The 25,212-nt window shown below is 39.5% G+C and overlaps 1 protein-coding gene across 1 annotated transcript in view; it reads right to left on the minus strand.

Annotated features, from left to right (window-relative positions):
* The window catches only part of LOC124802490 (low-density lipoprotein receptor-related protein 1), a 735,000-nt gene that overhangs the window by 32,611 nt on the left and 677,177 nt on the right, over positions 1-25,212 (minus strand). Inside the window, exons 66-71 of the mRNA XM_047263305.1 lie at positions 18,969-19,145; positions 18,700-18,845; positions 13,299-13,505; positions 10,127-10,265; positions 4,814-4,959; positions 3,218-3,323 (exon numbers count right to left, since the gene is read on the minus strand). Coding sequence (XP_047119261.1) covers positions 3,218-3,323; positions 4,814-4,959; positions 10,127-10,265; positions 13,299-13,505; positions 18,700-18,845; positions 18,969-19,145 — 921 coding nt within the window. The remainder of the gene's footprint in view (positions 1-3,217; positions 3,324-4,813; positions 4,960-10,126; positions 10,266-13,298; positions 13,506-18,699; positions 18,846-18,968; positions 19,146-25,212) is intronic.

Here is a 25,212-nt window from a genome sequence, read left to right on the forward strand (position 1 = left end):
TTACATAATTCACATGCTCACAAAAAATAGTTTCTTTGGAGGCCATCTGATGCTGACAATTGATTTTCACGCTGTAAGTGGTTTTTGTACTAAGCACTTTTGTACTAAGTCACAACTAGCCTCACACTCCTGCCTGCTTTAGTAAGAGCGAACAAGATGATGAGAAGAATGCAACCATAGCACTAGCATTCTCAGACTCACCAGACATGTGTATTGTAGTGGGAAGGAAGCAAGCCAATATAGTACTGGTATAAATGGCACCTCCATTTCTAATGTATGCAATGCTCGACATTAGACTCATACTTGCTCTGTTTCTGATCTCTAGTATCTGCAAATTATGGCTTCTAGGAATCCTGATTGCAACAGAACTGCATGCTGCCTTTCGGATGGAGGTAACTGGGAGGGCCGTGTTGACAAGATGATGTAACAGTCTTCACACAATCAACATGGCCTCTAGACATCCATTATGAACTATAGTACGATCTCTCCACTCCCCTCCTCTTACCCAGTGATGTACGAAGAAAACAGGTACGAATATACTTTCACTAAACCTGTCTCTGAGGTGTCATGATCTCTTCACCCATAAGTGCAGGTTTATATGATGCATGGTGATCATCATAGAAGTGGGTAGGGCAGCAAGGAGCCAATGTACACCCCAAGTGGTTTCATGAGTTTAGCAGGGAGGTAGGTCACTCATATTTTGGGCAGTATAAATTACAAATGTTAAGTGCAATATGTGTAACATCAGCTTGACTGAGCTTGCTCAGAACAAGCTAAAACTTGCCATGTATCATCACTGGAATCCTCCTCACATACTATACAACCTAAGCAGGATTGCCATTAAAGAGTGCAAAAGGCTTGCGCAGCAACACCTTAAGCATCTCATGGTCAGCTTAACAGGGTGTTCCAAATAGAATATATGTATTCTGAATGCATATATTGCTACTCACAATAAAGATGACATGCTACGTTGCAGAAACCACAACAAAAAGACTTCAAGATTTAGCTTTTGGGCAAAGCCTTCTTCAGCAAAGAAAACATACACACATTCATTTGCAGATGCAAGCACATCTCATGCACACATAACTGCCATATCCAGCAGCTGAGACCAGTCCGAGCTGCCAGAGATGGCAGTCCTGCATGTGAGGTGTGCTTGCTTGTGTGAATGAATGTGTGTGTTTTCTTTGAAAGTTAAATCATGGTAGTGTTTTCACTGTGCCTGTATGCAACACATCATCCTTACGGTGAGTAGCAGTCTGTCCTTTTCCTTACATTGTTGATATTCCAACCTGGAGCTTCCATTGTTGTATTTATTAAAGTGTTCAACATACAATTATGAAACTTGGAACACATATTTACGAATCTCCAAGTTTAGACTATAGATGTTCAATACATCCTCTACCAGTGACATGAACAGTATCACATAGATACTCAAATTCCTTCCATACTCAGGTAAGCATGTCCATCAGCATGACCATTATCACTGGTGTTATGATAGTACAGATTCAACTCTTCTATGTTCTTTGGTAGTGTTGGTGCATAAACATTGTCCTTAATTAAACCCCACAGGAAAAAGTCACAGGACACTAAAACTGGTTATCATGGAGACCAGCTGAGAAGTACTAAGTAACCAACTCAATAGCTAGGTAGAGTTTCATTCAGATATTCACGCACTTGGCAACTCAAGTGAGGGGGTGCCCCGTGTAGTTGAAAAATAAAGTTATTTTCATTCAGCCTTGGAAACAACCAGTTTTATAATACGTTATGAAAAGGATAGTTGCTGCTCACCATGTAGCAGAGATGCTGAGTCACACATAGGTACAACAAAAAGACTATCAGAAAATGAGCTTTTGGCCAACAAGGCCTTTGTCAGAGATACACTCACGTAAATATAACTCGCAAACATATGACCGCAATCTCTGGCTGCATAGGCTTGTTACATTCCATCCTCAATTTTCCACTGTCGAGTTAGTAACATAGGGTTAAAATACACTGACTTTGTGTGAATCTTGTACATGATCAATGTGTGCATGTGAGTTCTGTAGTCCCCAAATTTGACCACTATGTTTCTTTACTTTCCCACTAAGGTGGAAAGTCACTTCATCACTGAACACAATGCATTGTGTGGAAGTGTTATCACTGTCAATAGCATTCTTAAGCTTGTCAGAAAATGCCACACGTTTGTGTCCATCATCGTGATGTAGAGCTGATAACAGCTGCAACTTGTATGTCTTCATAAGCAACTGACATTTCAAAGCATGCCAAATTGTTGTTGTAAGCAGTTGTAACTCCAGTCTGGCATGACAAGTTGATTTTGTAGGACTATGCTGGAAAGAGTTCGAATTCAAGTGGCATTTTCATCAGAAGTATGAGGGCAGTCAGGACACTTTCCTTTACATATACATCCTGTGTCTACATGCTGTCGATACCATCTGTGAAAGTTCCATCAATTCGGAGGATCAGTTTGGTACCTCAACCTGAAACATCTCTGCATTGTCATCTTGGAATTACATTTTGCAAACACGAGAACACAAGACAATTTCTGCTCCAGAGTAGCCATTTTGCAACATGAGACCACAGTCAAGCAAGCGGAAGACAACAGAGATCTAGCAACGACAATGTATTCGTTCCTGCAGAGGTGGCAATCAATGTGTTTGACAACATTATACTTCGTAATACACTCTGTATTTTATAAAGAAACAGTGGAGCAATAGGTATTGAATGATACCCAGCAAATTTTGATTTCAAATGGTTCAAATGGCTCTGAGCACTATGGGACTCAACTGCTGAGGTCATTAGTCCCCTAGAACTTAGAACTAGTTAAACCTAACTAACCTAAGGACATCACAAACATCCATGCCCGAGGCAGGATTCGAACCTGCGACCGTAGCAGTCTTGCGGTTCCAGACTGCAGCACCTTTAACCGCACGGCCACTTTGGCCGGCTTAGATTTCACTTATGTTCACTTACAAACACACAGTCTAAATTTTTGTGATTATTTTTTTGGCTTTAACAAACAGGTATCACTTCTGAGTTCATATTTGCATGTTGTCTATCTTTGATTACTCCAATCTCTTTTCCCACATTTTATATGTCATTTATTTCTGACACATGTGTTGTATTTGTTTGTATTTTATCTAATTAGTTTCATTTCAGCTGTGTAATTATTAATCTTCTACTTCAGCAAGTGTAAAATCATAATTATGACTGTACTCACCTCCATTCAGACAGATGCCTTCGCAATTCGGGATTTCACATCTTTTGCCAATACGACTTGGTGGACATACACAGCGAGGTTCACTTTTGTTGATAATACATATACCCTGAAAATAAATTGAAAAACTTATTGATAGAAATTTTGTCAGTATTGTGGATGGGAGCAAAATCACATTTTTCTAATCTCGGAGTTAATAGGTTTGAACTGAAATGTTTGCTAATTAGATTATATTTTTAACTTTCTGTACGGACTTACTATTCAAAATTCATATTCTGACAAAGGCACTGAAGATCTGTGGATGAACAAAAAAGGAAAATGGGGAAAAAAGGGGACTGTGCTTAGGTGAAAACTTGTTCTTCCAACAGGAGACTAGGCTTAAACACTTATTGGGATATGGATGGACCAGAGAACAAATGTTGGGTACCAGTAGACAGTTACATCACAATTAGGTTCTTACCTGAAGCCCACTGAAGACACTGATAAGGAGGTTCTTACCTGAAGCCCACTGAAGACGGATAAGGAGGAAGCACATTTATGGCAGCTTGACACTCCATGCCCATGAAAACTGCAGCTTCTGTATGTACCTCTGCCTTGCAGTATTGCAACAGCAAAGGTCCTTTTCATAACTGGGTCTGAGTGATACGTTCTTCCTTTTTAACCATGCTTGAACTATTATGTTTCGCTTTTCTGTATGTATCATCAGCTGTGTCTTAAATGTGACATCATTTTTTTTATGTTGATCATTCTCATAACCATAGCTTTTGTGTAACTACAGTATATATGCACTTGACGGCTTCTGTTCCTCTGCAGTGATGACACGTTCTTCACATAATGAAATTTTGTGAATATTGTGAAAAAGACAGATTGCTACTCACCATGTGAAGAAGCTACTGAGTCACAGATAGCCACAATGAAATGCCAGCTATACATTAAAGCTTTTGGCCAAAAGGCCTTCTTCTAAAGTAGAAAACACAAAAACACAATCACACAAGCACAACTCACACACTCGAATATGGTCACTGGCTGCTGATTCCAAAGTCAGTGACCCTGTGTGTGAGTTGTGCTTGTGTGAATGTGTATGTATTTTCTACTTTATAAGAAAGCCTTTTGGCCAAAAGCTCAAATGTACAGCAGTCTGTTTGTTGTGCCTGTCTGCAACTCTATGTTTCCTCTACATGGTGAGTAGCAATCTACCCTTTTCATAATATTGTCACTATTTCAACCTGGATTTGTCATTGTTTGACAATTCTAAATTTGTATACAAAATCTTGATTAAAATGCCTTATTTTTCAAATTGTTGAAGTAATTACCCAATTATAGCAGTGAGCACTGCTTGTTATGTTTTCTCTGCTACTGACAAATGGACCCTTAAGAAGCTCCAAAATAGTATAACAGAAAATTCTGCCAGTTACAATTAGTTTTTGTTTCCTGTAGTATGTGTTGCTCTTTACCTATGCTATTTTCTTTATGGTGCTTCCACATAATCCACAGATTTCTACTTTTATGCTCAACAAATACCACTGACATTTCCAACAAAAGAATATACATGTCTGAATAAACACTATATGTATTTATATTTTTTATTTTCTGCCTTACATGTTCACAAAATCCAGTACAAGCAGACATCTCACAGCGTGTTCCATTGTATCCTGGTGGGCATATGCAGTGTGGGGCACCACCTTCTAATGAGCAGACACCAGTGTTCATGCACCTCAAGTTTTCACAGTGTTGACAGTTTGTACCTGTTTAATAACAAATAAAAGGCATTGTAAATGACTGCCACTCACACAAGAACATCAGAAAACAATACAGTAGTGATAAAAAATTAAAAAATAAACAACATAGAAGCAGAGCACTTACATACCACTTGCTGCAACAGAAAATAGGATACAAGAAATATTTAATACATGGAGGTGCTGGTGGCAATAAAAAGTCTTTCCAAATACTTTATCAACAGAGATATAAGGTGCAGGGAAGAACAACTGACATTTAAAAAAGTCCTGTCCTATATTTTGCCCCTCTCATCATCCAGAGTTTGGAGACACAATCCTTCGCTCCAAGATATTACATATTCTTCTTCTTTGCCACTCTATTTTCTCTGCTGCTGACTAACAGGCTCTTTAAAAGTTACAAATACTATAGAAAGGAAGAAGAAGAAGAAAGAGAAGACAGGTGATTACTTACCAACAAATTCAGTATTCAGTATTCAGTTTATTCACCATTGACCACTTACAGCGGAATGGGTCTGAACATTAAATATACAATTAACAACAACTTTACAGTAAAGTTTTTACAATTTAATTCCTTTTCTTTTAGGAATATTCTTATATACTAATGTCAATGCTTATTTCAAAATATTCTTTTATCTTATAAAATGGGTGTTTGAGAAGCCAGTCATAAACCTTACGTTTGAAAATATTATTGGTCAGTGACCGAGCAGATGCTGGAAGTTTATTGAAGAGTTTTAAACTCATTATTTTGTGTGAGTTTGCAGTCTTTGTGAGTCTGTGTCTTGGTATGTCAAAAGTCCAGTTTGCCTCTGGTGTTGTGGGGATGTATGTTCTCTCTGGTCTCGAACTCATTTAAGTTGCTTTTGACATAAAGCAGGGCTGTGTAGATGTATAGATTCACCACAGTTAATATCATGTGCTTGATAAAGAGGGGATGGCAGTGTTCCTTGGGCTTAGCTTTGCTTATTATTCTGATTACTTTTTTTTGAATTTTCAGAATTTCACTGACAAAGCAAGAATGTCCCCATAACAATATGTCGTAGGAAATGTGTGACTGAAAGAGGCCAAAATATACCACCTTTAGATACTCATCAGTGACTATATCTGTCAGTCTCCAGATGAGATAACACACTCTTGCTATTCTCTTGCAGATATGACTAATGTGTTCCTCCCAGTTTAATTTTGAGTCAATGTGGAATCCTAATAATTTTATTGATTTGCTTTCAACAGCTGTAGTTAAACCCAGAATTAGCTCTTGTGTTTTATCAGGATTACACAGGAGTTCATTAGAAGAAAACCAATCCATTACTAGTTCTAGTTTTTCCTGTGTTGCCTGATGCAGTTCTGTTGTGTCATGGTGTGTATTGAGCAACGTTGTATCATCTGCATAACACACAACTGAATTTGCTCCTACATGGTAAGGTAAGTCATTAATTGCAATGATAAACAGAAAAGGACCTAGGACCGAGCCCTGAGGCACTCCAGTCCGAACTTCCTTCAGTGAGGAGCATCTATTTTTAATTGATACATATTGTCTCCTGTTACTTAAGTATGATTCGATTACATCCAAAGATGGTTTGTGTATGCCATAAAATTCCAGTTTTGCAAGTAGGGTGTTAGATGGTATGCAGTCGAAGGCTTTGTAAGATCTCACAGTACGACTGACACTAGATCCTTATTTTCGAATGCAGTTAACATCTGGTTAACAACTTCAGTGACAGCAGTAGTGGTGTTTTTACCATGCTGATATGCAAATTGTCTGTTGGAGAGGAGATCATGCATATCAAAATAGTTATTTAGTTGACTGTACATTACATATTCAAAAACTTTAGAGAAAATTGGGACAATAGAAACTGGTCGATAGTTTTGGGGCAGATGCTTATCTCCCTTTTTAAAGACCGGTATTACTTTAGCAGTTTTGAGTGCATCTGGGAAAACTCCAGATTCTAAACACATATTAAAAATAAAAGAAAGAGGTTGACAGATAAGGTGTATTATTTTTTTCATTAGGTAATTAGAAAACCAATAACAGTCCATGCTTTTGGAGTTGGTGAACCTTGCCACAGCTTTTACAATATCCTCTGGGGTGACAACATTCCAGTGGAAAGTATACATACTGTGGGGCACAGCACAAAGATGATCTAGTGCACAAGTGCCATTTTGCTTGATTTTGTTTTTCAGCTCACTCACTGAGGTTAGGAAGTAATTATTTACTTCTTCTGGTACCAGCATTGCATCTTGTGTATGGGTTTGTGAATTATATTGGTTGATGATATCCCATGCTGCTTTACATTTGTTGGGAGCACTTTCAATGTAATGTTCACATTCTTGTTTTTTGGCCAAGAACAGTTTGTCTTTGTAGATTTTTTTACATTTTAGATAAGCTCTATAAGAAGTATTATCTAGCTCAGGTCCTTGTTTACAAGAATTTTTATATATTCTGTACAGTCTGAGCATCTCCTCCCTAGTGAGAGCTAGCTCATCTGTATACCATTTTAGCTGTTTGTTTTTCTGTTTATGTTTAGGGCTACTTTTGATTAATGGTGAGCAGGAGTACCATAACTCTATGAGTATTTCCAGGAATTTGTTAAACACCATTTCACCAGCACCCTTTCCAGGTTGTGTGTTTTATACAAAGTCCCAGTTAACATAAGATATTCTGTCAATAAATAAATTAATATATTCATCTTTCTGCCCTCTTACCCATGCGGCATTAGACTTGATTCTGACTGATTTGTCTGATTTAGGCAACTGATCACAGGAGAATGTTAAAATCAATGGTTCATTATCAGCTAGGGCTCCAGTGGCAAGTCTGACGTCGTACATATCTCTAGAAAAATTTACTATAATATTATCTAAGCACGCCTTATCCCGTGTTGGTGTGTAATTTGTACATTGTAAATTTAGTGATCTTAAGATATTAAAAAATGTTCTAGTAACATGTTCATCACTGTTGGCCATTTCAATGTTGAAATCGCCACAGATAATTAGTTTTATGTTAGATTTTAGTATTTTCCTCATAAGCAGCTCAAATCTTTCGAAAAATGTATTTACATCTCCTCCTGGTGATCTATATAAGCTAACAATTATGGTATTCTCTACGTTTAGTCTTATACAGCTAAATTCTCCATCTAGTTCTGCACAGTAAGAGCTAACATCTATTTTAGTAAACATTATACTATCTTTAACAAATATTAGGGCACCTCCATTCTTTCTTTCACTTCTACACATAATGTCTCCAACAGCATACCCCTGAGGAACAAAATGATGTGGATGCCAGATAGATAACGAGCTTTTGAACTTTCATTCTTTATGTGTGGACAACCAGGTGCTTACCTCTATGATTCATGCATCACTTGATGCACCTTCCCCCCAATCTCTCTTGTGTGTGTGTGTGTGTGTGTGTGTGTGTGTGTGTGTGTGTGTGTGTGTCCATGTGTGTGCGGGGAGGTGCACTCATGTGTGCAATGTATCTGTGCAAATGCCACAAAAGGAAAGAGAATGAAACTTTAAATCTAGCAGATATCTGGTCCGAATGTTGTTGTATACCCATGTGGTATCCACATTTCATCTTTAGCAGAGTTATTTCTTGTCCTCTTTTGTTGTTGGCAAAAATTAAACTGTTGACCACATTCTATAGTTTGTTGACCTATGTGCCCTATTCCATTTGCCCTTGTATGGTGACAGTTAATTGACACTAGATTCTTCTCAAGTAGTGACAATAGAGCCCCCTGGAAATCTCATCAACAAAAGAAGTGTATATTAAACAATATTTCTTTTTAACACATCACAATTATGTATATTTGAGCATCGTTAACAGAAATGTGGTGGAGGGGTGGTCTCCATTTCATACACAATAGATTTCATAACATTGTAAGTACTGTATTTTACGGACTACAAGATGCACCTTAATTTTTATGCCTATCAGGACTTATGACATGTAAGTTCAGGAGACACATGTCAGTTTCTAGACTGTAACTGACTTCTTATAACATTTACGTTATTATGGCATTTTTACTATGCTTGTTGACAAGTTATATTTTGACATTATTTAACTTCCATATTACATATCCATTTTCATAATAGATGAAATCATACTAATTATTTTATTTTCATTGCTCTGATGAAGTTTGAGGACAAACTGTTTCTGAACATTTGTGTTTTTTAATTGTTGCTAATGATGCTTATTGCTACAGTTTGACTAATTCTGCTGTACCTTGATGTTGGATACTACGTAGATACCACTAGATACTGACCCTGGCACCAAAACTACTCGTGATTAAATAAAGAGACAAGTGCAAACGGTGCTGACTTTTTATTCAAAATTTATCAATTATTTATAACCTTGAAAATTGTTTATTAATGACCAGTAATAACAACAAACAGGTTTACAATAGGGTTGGTAGAAATAAGCAATTAAGTAATGTTGTTTCAGAGAGACACAGTGATGCAAGCTCCTCCTACATGGCAGTAGTGGTTTTTTTTTTTTTTTTTTTTTTTTTTTCAAAAATATTTTCCAAGTTTGCAGTAAACAGCTATGGGAAAATAAAAGAGTCACTCAAATTTCAATTTTTGACTGGTTTCTGAATCAATTTTGTCTAAACACAAAATCAGTAACCCTCATATTAAATGCAATTACTCTTAACTAAAGCTTTTTATAACCTCTGATATATTGTGTGTGACACTACTTTCTGTTATACTCAGCTACAAAACAAGCTAGGTCTCTGTTCTGTTGAAGACCTATATCTTTTCTCCTTTTTTCTCCAAAACAGCCAATGAATAGTTTGGTAAACATCATGAATTCTACAAACAAATGAATACACCTTCTGATTCCATACGCCAATGAAAATTAAGTTGAGCATGGAATGTTATGGGCTTGGTGTTCTTCCCAGATACACTAAAATTAACATAAAAAAGATTTTAACGGAATATTGAAAAGTGTGTTTTTGATTATTGTTCCTTATTTCATAGGGCTAATGAAAATGACTTAAGCCATTGGTTTAGCCAACAAACAGTACGAACGAGCACTGAGGGATAACCACTATAGTCAAATTCAAATTACAAAGTAAATATTACTGAACCTATAGATGCATGCTGTTAACAGTTCTGTTACTGGAAAGAAATGTACTGAAAATGACAATAGCAAAATAAAAAAGGACAGAGAAGAAGCATGGCTGACCTGCATATCCTTTGGGGCATCGGCACCCAACAAATCCTGTCATGCTCCATTGGCAAGTCCCGTTGTTCAGACAGTGTCCATCACAAGCATTAGCTGGTGTTTCACAACGGTCACCAGTCCACTGAGGTGGGCAGTTGCACTGAAAGTATAGAATAATATAGAATAACATAAGGCATACTTTTTTTTACTCAAATAAACACACATTACAATTCATAATGAGATTTTCACTCATCAGCGGAGTGTGCACTGATATGAAACTTCCTGACAGATTAAAACTGTGTGCTGGACCGAGACTTGAACTCAGGACCTTTGCCTTTCGTGAGCAAGTGCTGTAACAACTGAGCTACCCAAACACGACTCACAACCCACTCTCACAAGCAGAACTGAAGCTGTGAGAGCAGGTCGTGAGTTGTGCTTGGGTAGCTCAGCTTCTATGTTTCGAAAAACAAGATACTTGTCTAGCAACTACCTGGCACCCAAAATTCTAAAAACTAAATAAGGAAAAATCAAGAGTTTTTCAATTCAAATATTTAGGCATAATCATTCAGAAAGCTGGCCTGGGAAACACTGAATACAAAATACATCATCATAAAATGGAAATAGCTTTTAGCCTTTCAAATGATATCTGCAACACAAAATGCATCTCAAAATACACCAGACTGAGAAACTACACTGCAGCGATCAAGTCAGAGTGTCTTTAGGGGCTGAAATACTCATTTTATACAGAAGGTGGGACATTAAAGAAATCCAAAAGACAGAACAAAAGATAACCAGGAAAATTTTAGATCCAAATTATACTAAAGGAGAAATGTACAGACAAACGAAGTAGAAAAGTATACCATCATTTATTAGGATATGAAAAACAGCTAAAATTCTGTGATCACATTAAAAGAATGGAGCCAACCACATTAACTAGACATACTGTGGCATTCTGTGAATCCCACAGTTAAGCTAAAACTGAGACAATAAAACTGATCAGTACAGTTAAAGAAGAGATAAAGGGAGCAGGAATTACATGACTTAATATACCAGATAGCACAAATATTTGGCAGAAAATTCATGACCGAACAGTTAGCCTATGAGGAAACTCCAAAGAAGACTGGAACAGCTTGCTCTGATGAGCAAACAAGAGCCCATTCTAAAGAATGAAAGTAATAAGGGCAAAAACGAAAGCTAAAACAAAAGCCTGAAAATATCCCTTGCTGTACATCATGTGGACTAGTTGGGCCCAAAGATGAATAATAATTGAATTGTAATGAGTGAATTTTGTTTTCTGTTTGCACTCTCAATTGACATTTCATACAGTGTTGAGCAAAGTGGTCAAGGGTGTGACTAGCAACGGGCAGGAGAGGACACTATACTCTCTCAGAGAAGTACATTTTATGATAGTAGGTGTCTGTAATAAAGTGGTAGAATTAGTATGTTTGGTAATTAATAAAAACAGTGTTACAATTGTTTGGAGCTTTATTTTGTAAGAAAGTTTACTTTGTCTCCCTCCCCCTCCCTCCTTCCAAAGAACTAATATGAATCCCCCTCCCCCCAACTCAGCTCAGATACTGGGTGTGCTCTTGGTTGAGAAAGCTGTTTTTCTTTGTTTTACTGTAATTTCACATTTTTATCTTGCTTTAGTAAGGAGGTCTCCATTTTCATGCACAGCTTTGAACATTACCCATGGGGAGTTTGAAAGTTATAGGTTTCCTAATTTTCCTTATTGCAGGATACAGGATACATAATAAGATCCCACGTCTACTGTAATATTTTGAAAGTAAATGTTGTCTGTGAAACTATAACAATTGAGTGTACCACTGATTCTGATGGCCAGAGTCACTTTTAATCAACAAAAATTATGTTACATTTGGTACACAACTAAGGTTAAGCAATTATGTCATCCTGTGAACTAGTATGTTCAAATTATCCTAATAAGTTAAGAGTTCTCTCAAATGTTATGTTAATGACACAAGACAATCAAGTGCCATAACTGAATGCCTCCTGAACGTCCATATTTGTTGCCTAGCATGCACAGATTAGCTATAGGTTTTCATAATGCTTGCCACAATGTGAAACACTGCTGAAACTATCATCCAAAATAAAATTAATGTGAGATTTACCAGAGAACGCAATATAACACTATTCCTGCACCCGACTCTGACATTCTGTCATACAGTCACAGCACCTGAGCAATGAAGAAGGGCCAAACAGAGCTAGTGAAGATTAAGTTTAAGACACTCCTAGACACGGTTGAGGAGTGAGGCATATGGTAACCTCCTCCCTCTATGGCCTTTGTGAATGAACTGATGTGGTGTGTATGTATCTGCCCTATATAACCTGATATTTCTTCCTGTGTCAGCACTTAAAGGCATCATAATATTTGCACTTCCTTTGATTAAATAGAAGGTCATAGGAATTAACTGTGCAGCTTCGCAGATGACACATAGGGTGCTGTGAGTAGAAGCCAGACATCTATAAAACATATTGTTCTTAGAGAAACTGGCAAATTCAGTGGAGACTTTGGTGATCTTTCACCTACCAGGGTTATGGATTTGGTTTATGTGCCATATGATATTGTATTCTGGGCTGCAAACATTATGATATATTCATGACTGTGTATCCTGTATAATGATGCTACAATCTTGGTCACTGATATCTAATTGCTGGTATATGTTCCATCTTGATGAAATGTCACATTGCATTTTATGATTATTTCGCATAGTTTGTGCACATTTTATGTATGCCTTATGTACGTTGCATGAAGGTGAAGCCAATGTGATGTCATTTTGATCACGGGACATTTTGTCTTTGGTATGACAAACAATCTTCATCTTGTGGACATCAAGGAGCTCCTCATTGGTTTAGCAGTATTGATGTCTATCACTTTACTAATTTTATAGCAGATAAGGTCATTAAAATAACAAAGTCAGTGATTTGATCAGAAGAGGGAAGGGAGTAAGGTTACGAGAGGGGGGGGGGGGGGGGGAGGGAGTATTAGACACAGGGCTTGATCATCAAAGAAAGTTTGCTACTTTCTTTTAATTATAGTGTGTATCCTATTAAAATCTATGTTTACTACAGGATACAACATGTACGGCACAGTTCTCTCAGTAAACAGTTCATGAAAAGTTACCAGCAAAGTTAATAAATAGTAATAGTGGAGCCATGACAAGTGTTCTCTTGCCTTTGGTTGTGGTGTCGATGACAAGAGATCAAAATAGCACATGCCCTTGTTGTGGCAGTACTGTGAGCATCGATAATGCTGGCAATGATCTCCATCATACTGTGGAGGACACACACATTTTGGACCATCAATACCTATCTCACATCTTCCCTTGTGACAATTCAGATCGCAGGCCTTGTTCCTTGTTCCGTTTGATTTGCAGACAGTCTGAAACACAGAGGAAATGTTTGCACAATGTCACTATAACAGATGCGAGTATAATTATTAAACAATAAAGCAAAATTTATCCAAAAATGAGGAACGGTAACCAATCACTTGCAGATGATAAATGAACTGCATTCAAACTTTTGTAATGGCAAAGAAAATTTCAGTTTCTCTACAGCAAACCAAATCTTTACTTTATAGTTTAAATACCTCTCCCTCTCTCTCTCCCTCTCTCTCTCTCTCTCTCTCTCTCTCTCTCTCTCTCTCTCTCTCTCTCTCTCTGTGTGTGTGTGTGTGTGTGTGTGTGTGTGTGTGTGTGTGTGTGTGTGTGTGTGTGTGTGTGCGTGCGTGTGTGTGTATGCGTGTGTACATACGAAAAAAAAAAAACTGGAAAAAGAGGAGCAGCTTGCTAGAGAACTTGCCTATGCTGTTATCACTGTATAAGTGACACACATCAATTAACTGCAAGTGGGTGGCTGCTTTTCCTCATTTTTACCTATCATTCCATCCTGGAACATCCGTTACTCTAGTTTAAAATTTTCTATTATTTCAGTAATACTAAGGACAATTTTTCTTGTTTTTTGAATTTCGCTCATTCTCTGATTACCATTGATTATCACACCTTGGTAAATTTTTTATTAAATTTAGATACATAGAAAAATAATGATATGATATGGAGATCCAGAATGTTGTGGGCTACTGACCAAGCTTATGCTGCCATCAATGAGTTCAAACTGGTACCTGCATATGATCAGTGATGTAGTTTACAGATGAAAAATTGGCTAAAGCCTTCTTCAGAAAACATAAACACACACACACACATTCACACAAGCAAGCACACCTCATGCACCCATGACTGCCATATTCAACAGCTCAAAACCGAACGCAAAAGCCACATTGGACAGCAATCTGTAATGGTACAATGAGGGGGAGGAATAGCAGGGTATGGTTGGGGAGAGAAAAGAGTGCTGTCTGGTGAAATTTTCAGGGCCACATGGAGGCACGAGAAGACTGACAGATGCAGCATCAGAAGGTTGTATGGCAGAGTGTAGGATGGAAGGTGGGGTGAGGGCCTCTCCATTCTTCTCCAAGTCTCTATCTAAGAACACCAACCTTTCAGCAGGAGAAATGACAGCCATACAGAACCTCAAGACAAATCTTGACCTAATCATGCTACCTGTAAACAAAGTTTCCAACACTATCACGAATTGCAGTGACTATCTGGCAGAAGGCCTCTGTGAATTATTTGTCTACTCCACCTACAAACTCTGCCAGACTAATCCCATCCCAGACGCACAATTGAAAGTGCTGGGTGAGTTTGACAGGACTGGAATATGAAATTCTGGGTGTGTGGCATAGGCAGGTCTTGCACCTGGGTCTTCCACAGCGATATGATCCCTGTTGGCAAGGGGCTGGGATAGAGAGTGGCATAGCGATGGACTAGGATGTCGTGGAGGTTGGGTGGGTGATGGAACACCACTTTAGCAGGGGTGGGAAGTATCTTGGATAAGATTTCCCTCATTTCAGGGCAAGATGAGAGATAATCAAAGCCCTGGCAAAGGATACGGTTTAGTTGTTTCATTACAGGATGGTACTGGGTGATGAAGCGAGCATCCCTTTTAGCTGGTTTTAGGGGTGGTGGGATGAGAGGGTGTGTGTGGTGAAATGGCACTGGAGATCTGTTTGCAGACACGTATGGGGGGGTAGTGCCTGTCTGTGAAAGGTTTGGTCAGAGCCTCAGCATACTGGGAAAGGGAGTTCTTGTCACTGCTGATACACTGTCTGAAGGTGACCCTACCCAGGAGGGATTTTTTGGTGTAGAAGGGATGACAGCTGTTGAAATGCAGCTACTGATGGTGGTTGGTCAGTTTACTGTGCACACAGGTGTGGATGGGGTCATGAGAGGGGAGGAGGTCAGTGTGTAGGAACGTGGTCCACTGAGTTGAGGAGGACCTCCTGAAGCAGATGGGAGAGAAGGTGTTGAGGTTGTGAAAAAATGAGGGCTGGTTATCTTCACCGTAAGTCCAGATCATGACATTACCATCAATGAACCTGAACCACCACAGAGGTTTGGAGTTTTTGGAGGCTAGGCAGGTTTCTTCTAGAAGACCCATAAACAGATGGATTAGGTGGGTGTCACTTGGGTGCCCACTGCTGTGCACAGATTTGTTTGTATACCTTACCTTCAAAGGAGAAGTAGTTTTCGGTTAGGATAAAGTTAGTAAGGTATATGAGGAATAAGGTAAGTTAGTAAGGTGTATGAGGAATAAAGTAAGTTAGTAAGGTGTTAAGGAACAAGGTAAGTTAGTAAGCTGTTAAGGAATAAGGTAAGTTACTAAGGTGTATGAGGGAAAGGTTAGTGGGTTTGGAGTCTGAAGGACATTGGGAACATTAAGTGTTCAATAGCTGCAAGTCCATGGGCATTAGAGATGTTGGTATATAGGGAAATGGCATAGGCAGTGACGAGCAGGGATTCAGAAGGTAAAGGGGTAAGGATGGCAGAGAGTCTGTGAAGGAAGTGGTTGGCATCTTTGGCACGGAAGGCTAGATTTCGGGTAATTGGTTGAAGATGTCGGTCAAAGAGGACCGAAATTCTTTCTGTAGGAGCAAAGTCACCAGCTACAATGGTCCGTCTAGGATTGTTGGGTTTGTGGATTTTGGGGAGTATGTAGAAGATAGGTGTGTGGGGTGTCATCCCAGCCCCTTGCCAACAAGAATCATATCCCTGTGGAAGACCCAGTTGCAAGGCCTGCCCAATCCACTCACACAGCCCTTCCTGTTCCAGTCCTGTCACAGGCTTGTCCTATTCCACCAGAGGCTGGGCCACATGTGAAAGCAGCCATGTCATACACCAGCTTTGCTGCAATCATTGTTCAGCTTTTTATATTGTTATGACTACCAGCTAGCTGTCCACTATGGTGAATGGCCACTGCAGAACTGTGACTAAGAGCAAGGAAGACCACCCCATGTCACAACATGCAGGTGAACAAAACGTAGCGTATTTAAATGGCTGCTTCACTTTCTGCGGCATTCAGATCCTCCCGTACACCACCAGCTTACGTGAACCGCGAAAATGGGAGTTATCCTTATGACACATCCTCCGCTCCCGAAATTATCCCAGCCTCAATCTACAAAAAACTTACTGCTGCCGCACCATCCAACCAACAGTTTCTGCCCTATCACCTCTATCTTCACATCCCCTCACCCTCATTGTGTGCTGGCCTCTTCCAACACAGAGCCCCCCCCCCCCCCCCCCCCCCCCCTGCCACACAGCCCCCCAACGCTGCACCTGTCAGTCTTTTCATGCCTCCACCTAGTCACTGCACACTCTGTCAGACAGCACAATCCATACTCCATTAATTCTTCGCCCACCCTACCCACTACAGATTGTTGCTCAACATGACAGCTGCATTTCGATCCAAACTGATGAACTGATGGAGATGGCGGCCATGTGGGTGCGAGGTGTGCTTGCTTGTGTCAATGTGTTTTCTTTTTTGAAGAAGGCTTTGGCTGAGAGCTAGATGTGTAACAATCTTTTCATTGTGTCTGCAACTCAACGTGTCATCTTTATGATGAGTAGCATTCTATTCTTCATACTGTTGATATTTCAACCTGGAGCTTCCATTGTTATAGAAGTTTTCATAGCACATCTATATTTCTGACTGGCTCAGATATTTTACACAATTATATAAATGAGCTGGCAAGCCACATTCCAAATGATAAGAGCAAGATGCCAGCGTGTATTGTTGACTAACAAATTAATACACTGTGACGTAAGGAAAATGTTAAGAATAAGTGGAAGTTAAATTTGCAGCCAGTTCAGGCCAAAACAAGTTCATCTGGTATCTTTTACAGAGCTTTGTTTATGGCATCAGAAAATTATAACATTCTACATGAACTAATGTGGACTGTCACGTATTTTCTGAAAAATGCATACACACTGCTGGCTGCCAGAATAGTGTATATTGCAGAAATATTTTACAGCAGTAAGGTGTAGTATAATAACTGCTATCAGTCACAATAGAAGGCGATTTTATTTAATGCACGACTGTTACAAAAATATCTTGACTTTTTACATGTTAACTGTTGTATTGGAACTTAAGCTGGTTTACCTATGTTGGTATGGTTTTATTTTTTTCTGTGTATTTTTATCCATTCATTCATCTAAGTAGTATACAGCAAAGATTAAAACTTAGTATGCCCGCAGCAGTCAAGCCTGTGGAGCTAACATGAAAGGGTGAAGAACATTACTTTTCTTATGTTTGTAAAAACTTCTATTGGATGTTTTATCAGTCTTGTACCGTCTGTCTTTTCCTTACCATGATAGAGAGAGGACATAGATTTCTGCTTAGTTCACTAATGATGTGGAATATATTAATTCTCATTGTTCTAGTTCCTTATTTCACCTAATCTATCTACACGCATTGCCAGTACCTGCAATACTTCGGAGAAGCAAGAAATTTAAACAGAGCAAGCTGGACACCACAACATTGTTTTAAACAAATAATCGAATATATATGTTTCAGACTTTTCATGCATACAAAAAATCATAATCCTGACAGTCTGGAGTGTGTGTCGCTGTGTGTAAATTAGCTGAGACAAACACTCCTAAGCAAACTCACTATTGTTGCACCTCTTGTGCAGTGCCAACAAGTTCCCATCATAATTATTATTCTGAAAACTATTAATTAATCAGTAGAATATATTAGTCACCACTGTAATTATTGGTTACAATGGTGACTAGGTACAATGTTAATTGACACTGCAATTCATATTCACCATTGAACTTTGCTGTGTTTAATTCATCTGACTTCAAGGCCTTCTCGTTTAGCAAAAACTGTGAAACCCCATTCAGATTTAGACACGTCTGGTCAAAATTTAAGCACAACACCTAAACTGAAACAACTTTGATCTAAACATGCATCTAACAAAAATATTTTATCTTCTATACTGTGACATTTGACACATTACCTCTTTTCTTCATCCAAGCCTCTTAGTAACAACAAGAAACATGTATCCTGAAGCAACAGTAGTAAAACTGTTTGCAGACATAGCTGCTTGAATACTGGTTTGCATGTTATTGTTCAGTGCAGTAACACCCACTCTCTCTCTCTCTCTCTCTCTCTCTCTAAATATATCTGAGCAGCAGATTTTTCCACATATTAAGTTCAGCTACAACAATAATAGTTTCACTTACATAGCCACTTGTATCATTTACTGTAGTTTTTGTGAATCCATCAGGACAAAGGCATGATGGCTGAGGCTCCATAGTTGTTTGATTCATTCCAATCACACAAAGTGCACTTTTATGGCAAACGAATTGGAAGGCACAAATGTCAGAAACTGAAACAAATTAATTATATGTAAGTTTCAAATACTGACACTGAATGAAGCATTTCAGTTTAGCAACAAATTTCTTCCATTCATAAGAACAGAAGTAAAGGTGGCACACATTGACACACTTACTGTTGTGATCCTGTTTGATCTTGTGGGCAATTATTATGTCAGTAATTCTAAACATGCTCTGCACCATAAAAGTTGGGTCCCCATGGCCAAACTTATTCAGACGAACCACACTGAATGGACGGTACATGCTGACATACAGCGTGTCCTCGAACACATCCACTTTATATGGTTTCATTTCTGAAATACAATCAATAAGAATAGAACCGTAAACAATTAATAAGATCAAATTAATAGTTAGAGTAAATTAAAATAGAAAAATTATTCAATTTGGTACACTGATACTGGTTCATCAGCTGTTTCAGCAGAGACTCCTAGTTGGGAGTCAATGCAAACATGGTGTAGAAAATGCTAAGGTGTGAAAGTAAACATGAGTGCTCTAAAAATGAAAGTCACAACAGAGCCACAAAGTATCGATGAAACAATAATAAAATAACATGGAACAACAGAAGAGATCCATGTTTTCAGTGAACAAGGTACACACACTAACAAAAGACAAGAAAATCATAACAACTGAAGCTGTGTACTGTATTAATCACTACACTGCTTTGTACTTCACAGTCCACTCACATTAATAATGCCACTGCCTATGTTCAATGTTAACGTGCAATAATCGCTCACAGATGGCATGTGGCAGCACTGGCAGTGGAGGGTATATAAAGCCTGTCAGGGAGAGAGGGGGGGTGTGGAATACAATGAGGGATTTACCTGATTGCAAAAGAGTTATGGGTGGATGCATTTCCAAACCAGCTAATTTTATAAACTATTTGCATGCGGCAATAGTTTATACTGTGCATGGCAAAATGGTGCTACCCAAAACAGGCACTGGGGCAACTGTGATGCACACAGGCCATAGACGACAGGGATGAATGATGGCAGCCAAGATGTGTACAGGTAAATAGACATGCAACTGTTGAGCAACTGACTGAACAGATGAACTGAGGGGCTACCAACAGTGTCTCTTCAGTGACTGTTCAGCTCGTGTATATGGGCCTTAGGAGCAGATGCCTGATCATGAACGCTTGCTGATTGCTGTTCACTGGCTACGAAGACTGGAATTTGCACACCAGTACCACTGGAATTTGCACACCAGTACCACAACTGGATGTCCATTGAGTGGCGACACATGACCATTTCAAATAAATCACATTTCACGCTCCATCAGACTGGAAGCAAACACCTTGCAATGATTACTGGAAGGGTCCAGCCCAAAGAACAGAGCATTGTCGTCTGGGGAATGTTTTCATGGCATTCCCTGGGTGATCTTGTCATTCTGGAAGGCACAATGGATCAACACAAATATGCTTCTATCCTTGGAGACCATGTCCACCCTTACATGCAATTTGCTTTTTCTTTTTCCTCATCACAATGCCATTTACCATAAGAACAAGAAAATGTGTCACACTTTTCACAGTGTATGTGCATGGTTTGAAGAACTTCAGTATGAGTTTAATGTACTCCTCAGATTTACATTTCGTCAAGAATCTGTGTGATCACCTTGATTGGGCTGTCTGTGCCATAGATCCTCAACCGAGAAACCTAGTGCAGTTGACGATGGCACTGGAATCGCCAAGGCTCCAAATCTCTATCGGTCCCTTCCAGAACCTCACTGACACTCTTCCAGCATGTCCACACTGCAAAAGGTGGTTATTCAGGCTTCTGACAAGTGATTACATTAATGTGACTACACTGTGTATTTATGCTTATGTCGGCTACATATAACATGACACCATGCTTCCATAACGTCTCTCTGCAGCAGCAAGCCTCACATGCCCCAACTTGTGGGGTGTATAAGGTTGGCAGCACATTCATGACTCATCTGGTCATGTGGCATGGGCCTGTAGTGGTAGAGTGGGAGTAGTATTGTTGCATGTGCGTTGTGGCTATTAGCTGTGTTATTGTTTAGTTCTTGTGTGATCTGAGTGTAGTGAGAATGGTTAGTATTGCAGAGGGGGCATTTTCAGTGGAAGAGGTTTTACGTGCAGGAAGAAACTTTATGAAGCATTTGAGGTGGCAATTTAGTTTGCGTTTTCTTGTTTCAAGGTGTCCACATTGTGGCAATGTATGTTATTTGATTTGCAAATGAGTGACAGCAGGATCAGTTCATGATGCAACATGAACTGGTAGGCCCACAATTTTAAGAGAATAGAAACCTGATGACATTTCAGACGTCATGTTGCAGGGTTCAACAAAATCAGTGTGGAGATTATCTCTAGAGGCTAAAGTCTCTCGTACGAGAGCACATAAGGCAGAAACCAAACTGGGGATGTATGCATACAAAATTACTGCTGTGCAACAACTACATTTTATGGCTGATGCAAAACAAAAAATACATACTGCGAATGGTTTCAGCAATTTGTTAACTGACATGGAGTTGGTGTTTCAGATTGAACCTTTTTCACAGATAAACTTGGTTTCACCTATCTGGCTGCATTCATTCCTAAAATTCATGAATTTGGTCTTCATAAAATCCACATGCATTAAGAGAAAAGCCATTGCACACAGAGAAAATTGGAGTGTTGGTTGCCATAATGCAAGCATGAACTATAGGGCTGATCTTTTTTGATACTACCATCACTTCTGATGTGTATTGTTCCCAGATAATTAATCCATTTATTGCCTTGATAAATGAAAATGATATGAGTCATTCATTTTTCCAACAAGACAACATTAGTGCTCATGTGACTCACAAGCCCCCATGTCTTTTACACGAAATCTTTGGAGACAGAGTAACTACAAAAGGTCTTTCACCCTGGCACTCACCTGATCCATCTACGCCTACTGCTTTAGCTTGCGCCTACGAGATTTATGTATCAAAATAATCCAAAGTCACTAGATGAACTGAAGACAGTGATAATTTATTGTCTACATTTGATTACGAGTGAAATATGGGTAAATGTGTTCAGAAATAAATGTAAATGTGTTGACCTATGCCTTCAGGAAAGAGGAAAACATTTCCAGCGCCTACTGTGATTTTGATGAGTACAGAGTATTCAATTACAATTAATATAATTAATTAATTTCATCGTTTTAACTGCAATACACCGAATCTCATCACCCATCATAATTGTAGCTACTAGCAGTGAATCCTGGCCCCTAGCTTACGCTGCAACATGAATGTACTGCCAACCTTATGCACCCCACAAGGCGAAACATGTGGAGCTCACTGCAAGAGACTTTGCGGATGCACTGTAAATTACCAGATATGTGGCTATTCTGTTAAAGGTGGGGGCGGGGAGAGGGAGAAGCTGCTGCCTTTCCAATTATATTACCCAACTGCTGTTTAGCATCTACTGATAGCTTAATATTCACCTGATCACACTGGTAGTTTTCACCATGTAGCGGAGATGCTAAGTAGCGATAGGCACAACAAAAAGATTCACACAATTAAGGCTTTTGGCCATTAAGGGCTTCGTCAGTGGTACACACACACACACACACACACACACACACACACAAACACAACTTGCACACATGCCTGCAGTCTCAGAGAGCTGAAACCACACTGCGAGCAGCAGCACCAGTGCATGATGGGAGTGGCAACTGGATAGTATGGTGGGAGTGACGGACAGGGAAGTGTTGCAGTTTAGATGGAGGGCAGAAGAGAAGGTGCAGAGGGGGTAAGTAGCGGAAAGGAGAGAAATAAAAAGAAATAAAATGAAATTAAAAGACTACGTGTGGCGATGAAATGACGGCTGTGTAGTGCTGGAATGGGAACAGGGAGGGGTCTGGATGGATGAGGACAGTGACTAGCGAAGTTTGAGGCCAGGAGGGTTATGGGAACGTAGGATGTATTGCAGGGAAAGTTCCCATCTACGCAATTCAGAAAAGCTGGGGTTGGTAGGAAGGATCCATATGGCACAGGCTGTGAAGCAGTCATTGAGATGAGGGATATCATGTTTGGCAACGTGTTCAGCAACAGGGTGGTCCACTTGTTTTTTGGCCACAGTTTGTCGGTGGCTGTTCATGTGGGCAGACAGCTTGTTGGTTGTCATGCCTACATAGATGCAGCACAGTGGCTGCAGGTTAGCTTGTAAATCACATGATTGGTTTCACAGGTAGCCCTGCCTTTGATGGGATAGGTGATGTTAGTGACCGGACTGGAGTAGGTGGTGGTAGGAGGATGTATGGGACAGGTCTTGCATCTACATCTATTACAGGGGTATGAGCCATGAGGTAAGGGATTGGGAGCAGGGGTTGCGTAAGGATAGACAAGTCTGATTTGATCCATTATAAATGGTTTTTGAAGAACTGGAGATATATTCACATTACAGAAAATATGAAGATAAAATATTAAATGAAAAACTTGAAAGTGAATCAGTGAATTTCTTCAGATGTTTCGATAATATACTTAAATAAAAATAGTAAAACATAGAAATAAGCACAATTGTAAAATCAGTATAAGTAATTCATGAGCCAAATTGTAAAGATAAATTAACCTCTGTACAAAAGCATATCATAATCTGTGGAAGACCTATAATGTTATCTCTGTGAACTACCTATAAGAAGATCTTTGTAACTGTTTTGTTTATATAAGATATTTTCGATGTGTAAAATGTACAAGTTGTGTGTGATGTTAAGTGTGTGTGACTCTCTACACAAATGGACCATTAGAAAATTGTAAGTACAAATTGTTCTCAAACCTTAGCCACTAACCTCACAGAAAATATTGATACCCAACTAAAAATCGCGTTTCTTATGTATTACAGTAAAAGTCAACAAAACGAAGCAGACTCACACACACTGACAACATCAAAAGAAATGGCTTAACACACATCATAAAAACGCACTTGAAAATGGGAATTATTTCTCGAAATGCGTCGTGCAAATAGTAAAATAAAGAAAATCGTGACTGGTAGCAGAAGATTTATTTATTTATAAACAAATCCATTGTGTAGGTTCAGTGGACGGCGGAATACCACGGAGGGAGGGGTGGGAAGGATAGTGGGCAGGACATTTCTCATTTCAGGGAATGATGAGAGGTAATCGAAACCCTTGAGGAGAATGTAATTCAGTTGCTCCAGTCCTGAATGATACTGAGTTACAAGGGGAATGCTCCTCTGTGGCCGGAATGTGGGACCTTGGGAGGTGGTGGGAAACTGGAAAGATAAGGCATGGGAGATTTGTTTTTGTACAAGGATGGGAGGATAATTATTGTCAGTGAAGGCTTCAGTGAGACCCTTGGTATATATATTTTGAGAGGGACTGCTCACCACTGCAGATGCGGCGACCATGGGTGGCTAGGCTGTACGCAAGGGACTTCTTGGTATGGAATGGGTGGCAGCTGTTGAAGTGGAGGTGTTGCTGATTGTTCGTAGGTTTGATGTGGACGGAGGTACTGATGTAGCCATCTCTGAGGTGAAGGTCAACATCTAGGAAGCTGGCTTGTTAGGTTGAGTATGAACAGGTGAAGCAAATGGGGGAGAAGTTGTTGAGGTTCTGGAGGAATGTGAATAAGGTGACCACATCTTCAATCCAGATAGCAAAGAGGTCATCAATGAATCTGAATCAGGTGAGGGGTTTAGGATTCTGGGTTTTTAGGAATGATTTCTCAAGATGGCCCATGAACAGGTTAGCATCGGATGGTGCCATGTGGGTGCCCATAGGTGTACCGCAGATTTTTTTGTAGCTAATGTCTACAAAGGAGAAGTAATTGTGGTTGAGGATATAGTTGGTCATGGAAACTAGGAAGGAGGTTGTTGGTTTGGAATCCATAGGGCATCTGGAAAGGTAGTGTTTGATAGCAGTAAGGCTATGGGCATTAGGAATGTTAGTGTACAGGGAGGTGGCATCAATAGTGATGAGCAGTGCACCGTGTGGTAAATGGACAGGAACTGTGGAGAGTCGATTGAGGAAATGGTTGGTATCTTTTATGTAGGAGGATAGGTTCCGGGTAATAGGTTGAAGTTGTTGGTCTATGAGAGCATAGATTCTCTCAGTGGGGGCACAGTAACTGGCCACAATGGAGCTTCCTGGGTGGTTGGGTTTATGGACTTTAGGAAGCATGTAGAAGGTGAGAGAGCAGGGAGCTGTAGGGGTAAGTAGAGAGATAGACTCTGGGGAAAGGTTCTGGGATGGGCCTAAGGATTTGAGTAGTGACTGGAAATCCTGCTGGATTACTGGAATGGGATCACTGTGGCATGGTTTGTAGGTGGAAGTATCTGACAGCTGGCGGAGCCCATCCACCAGGTAATCTTTGTGGAGTGGTGGAGCCTTTGTCCGCAGATAGGATTATAAGGTCAGGATC

This window comes from Schistocerca piceifrons, chromosome 6 (genome assembly GCF_021461385.2).
Source record: "Schistocerca piceifrons isolate TAMUIC-IGC-003096 chromosome 6, iqSchPice1.1, whole genome shotgun sequence".
Lineage (NCBI taxonomy): Eukaryota > Metazoa > Arthropoda > Insecta > Orthoptera > Acrididae > Schistocerca > Schistocerca piceifrons.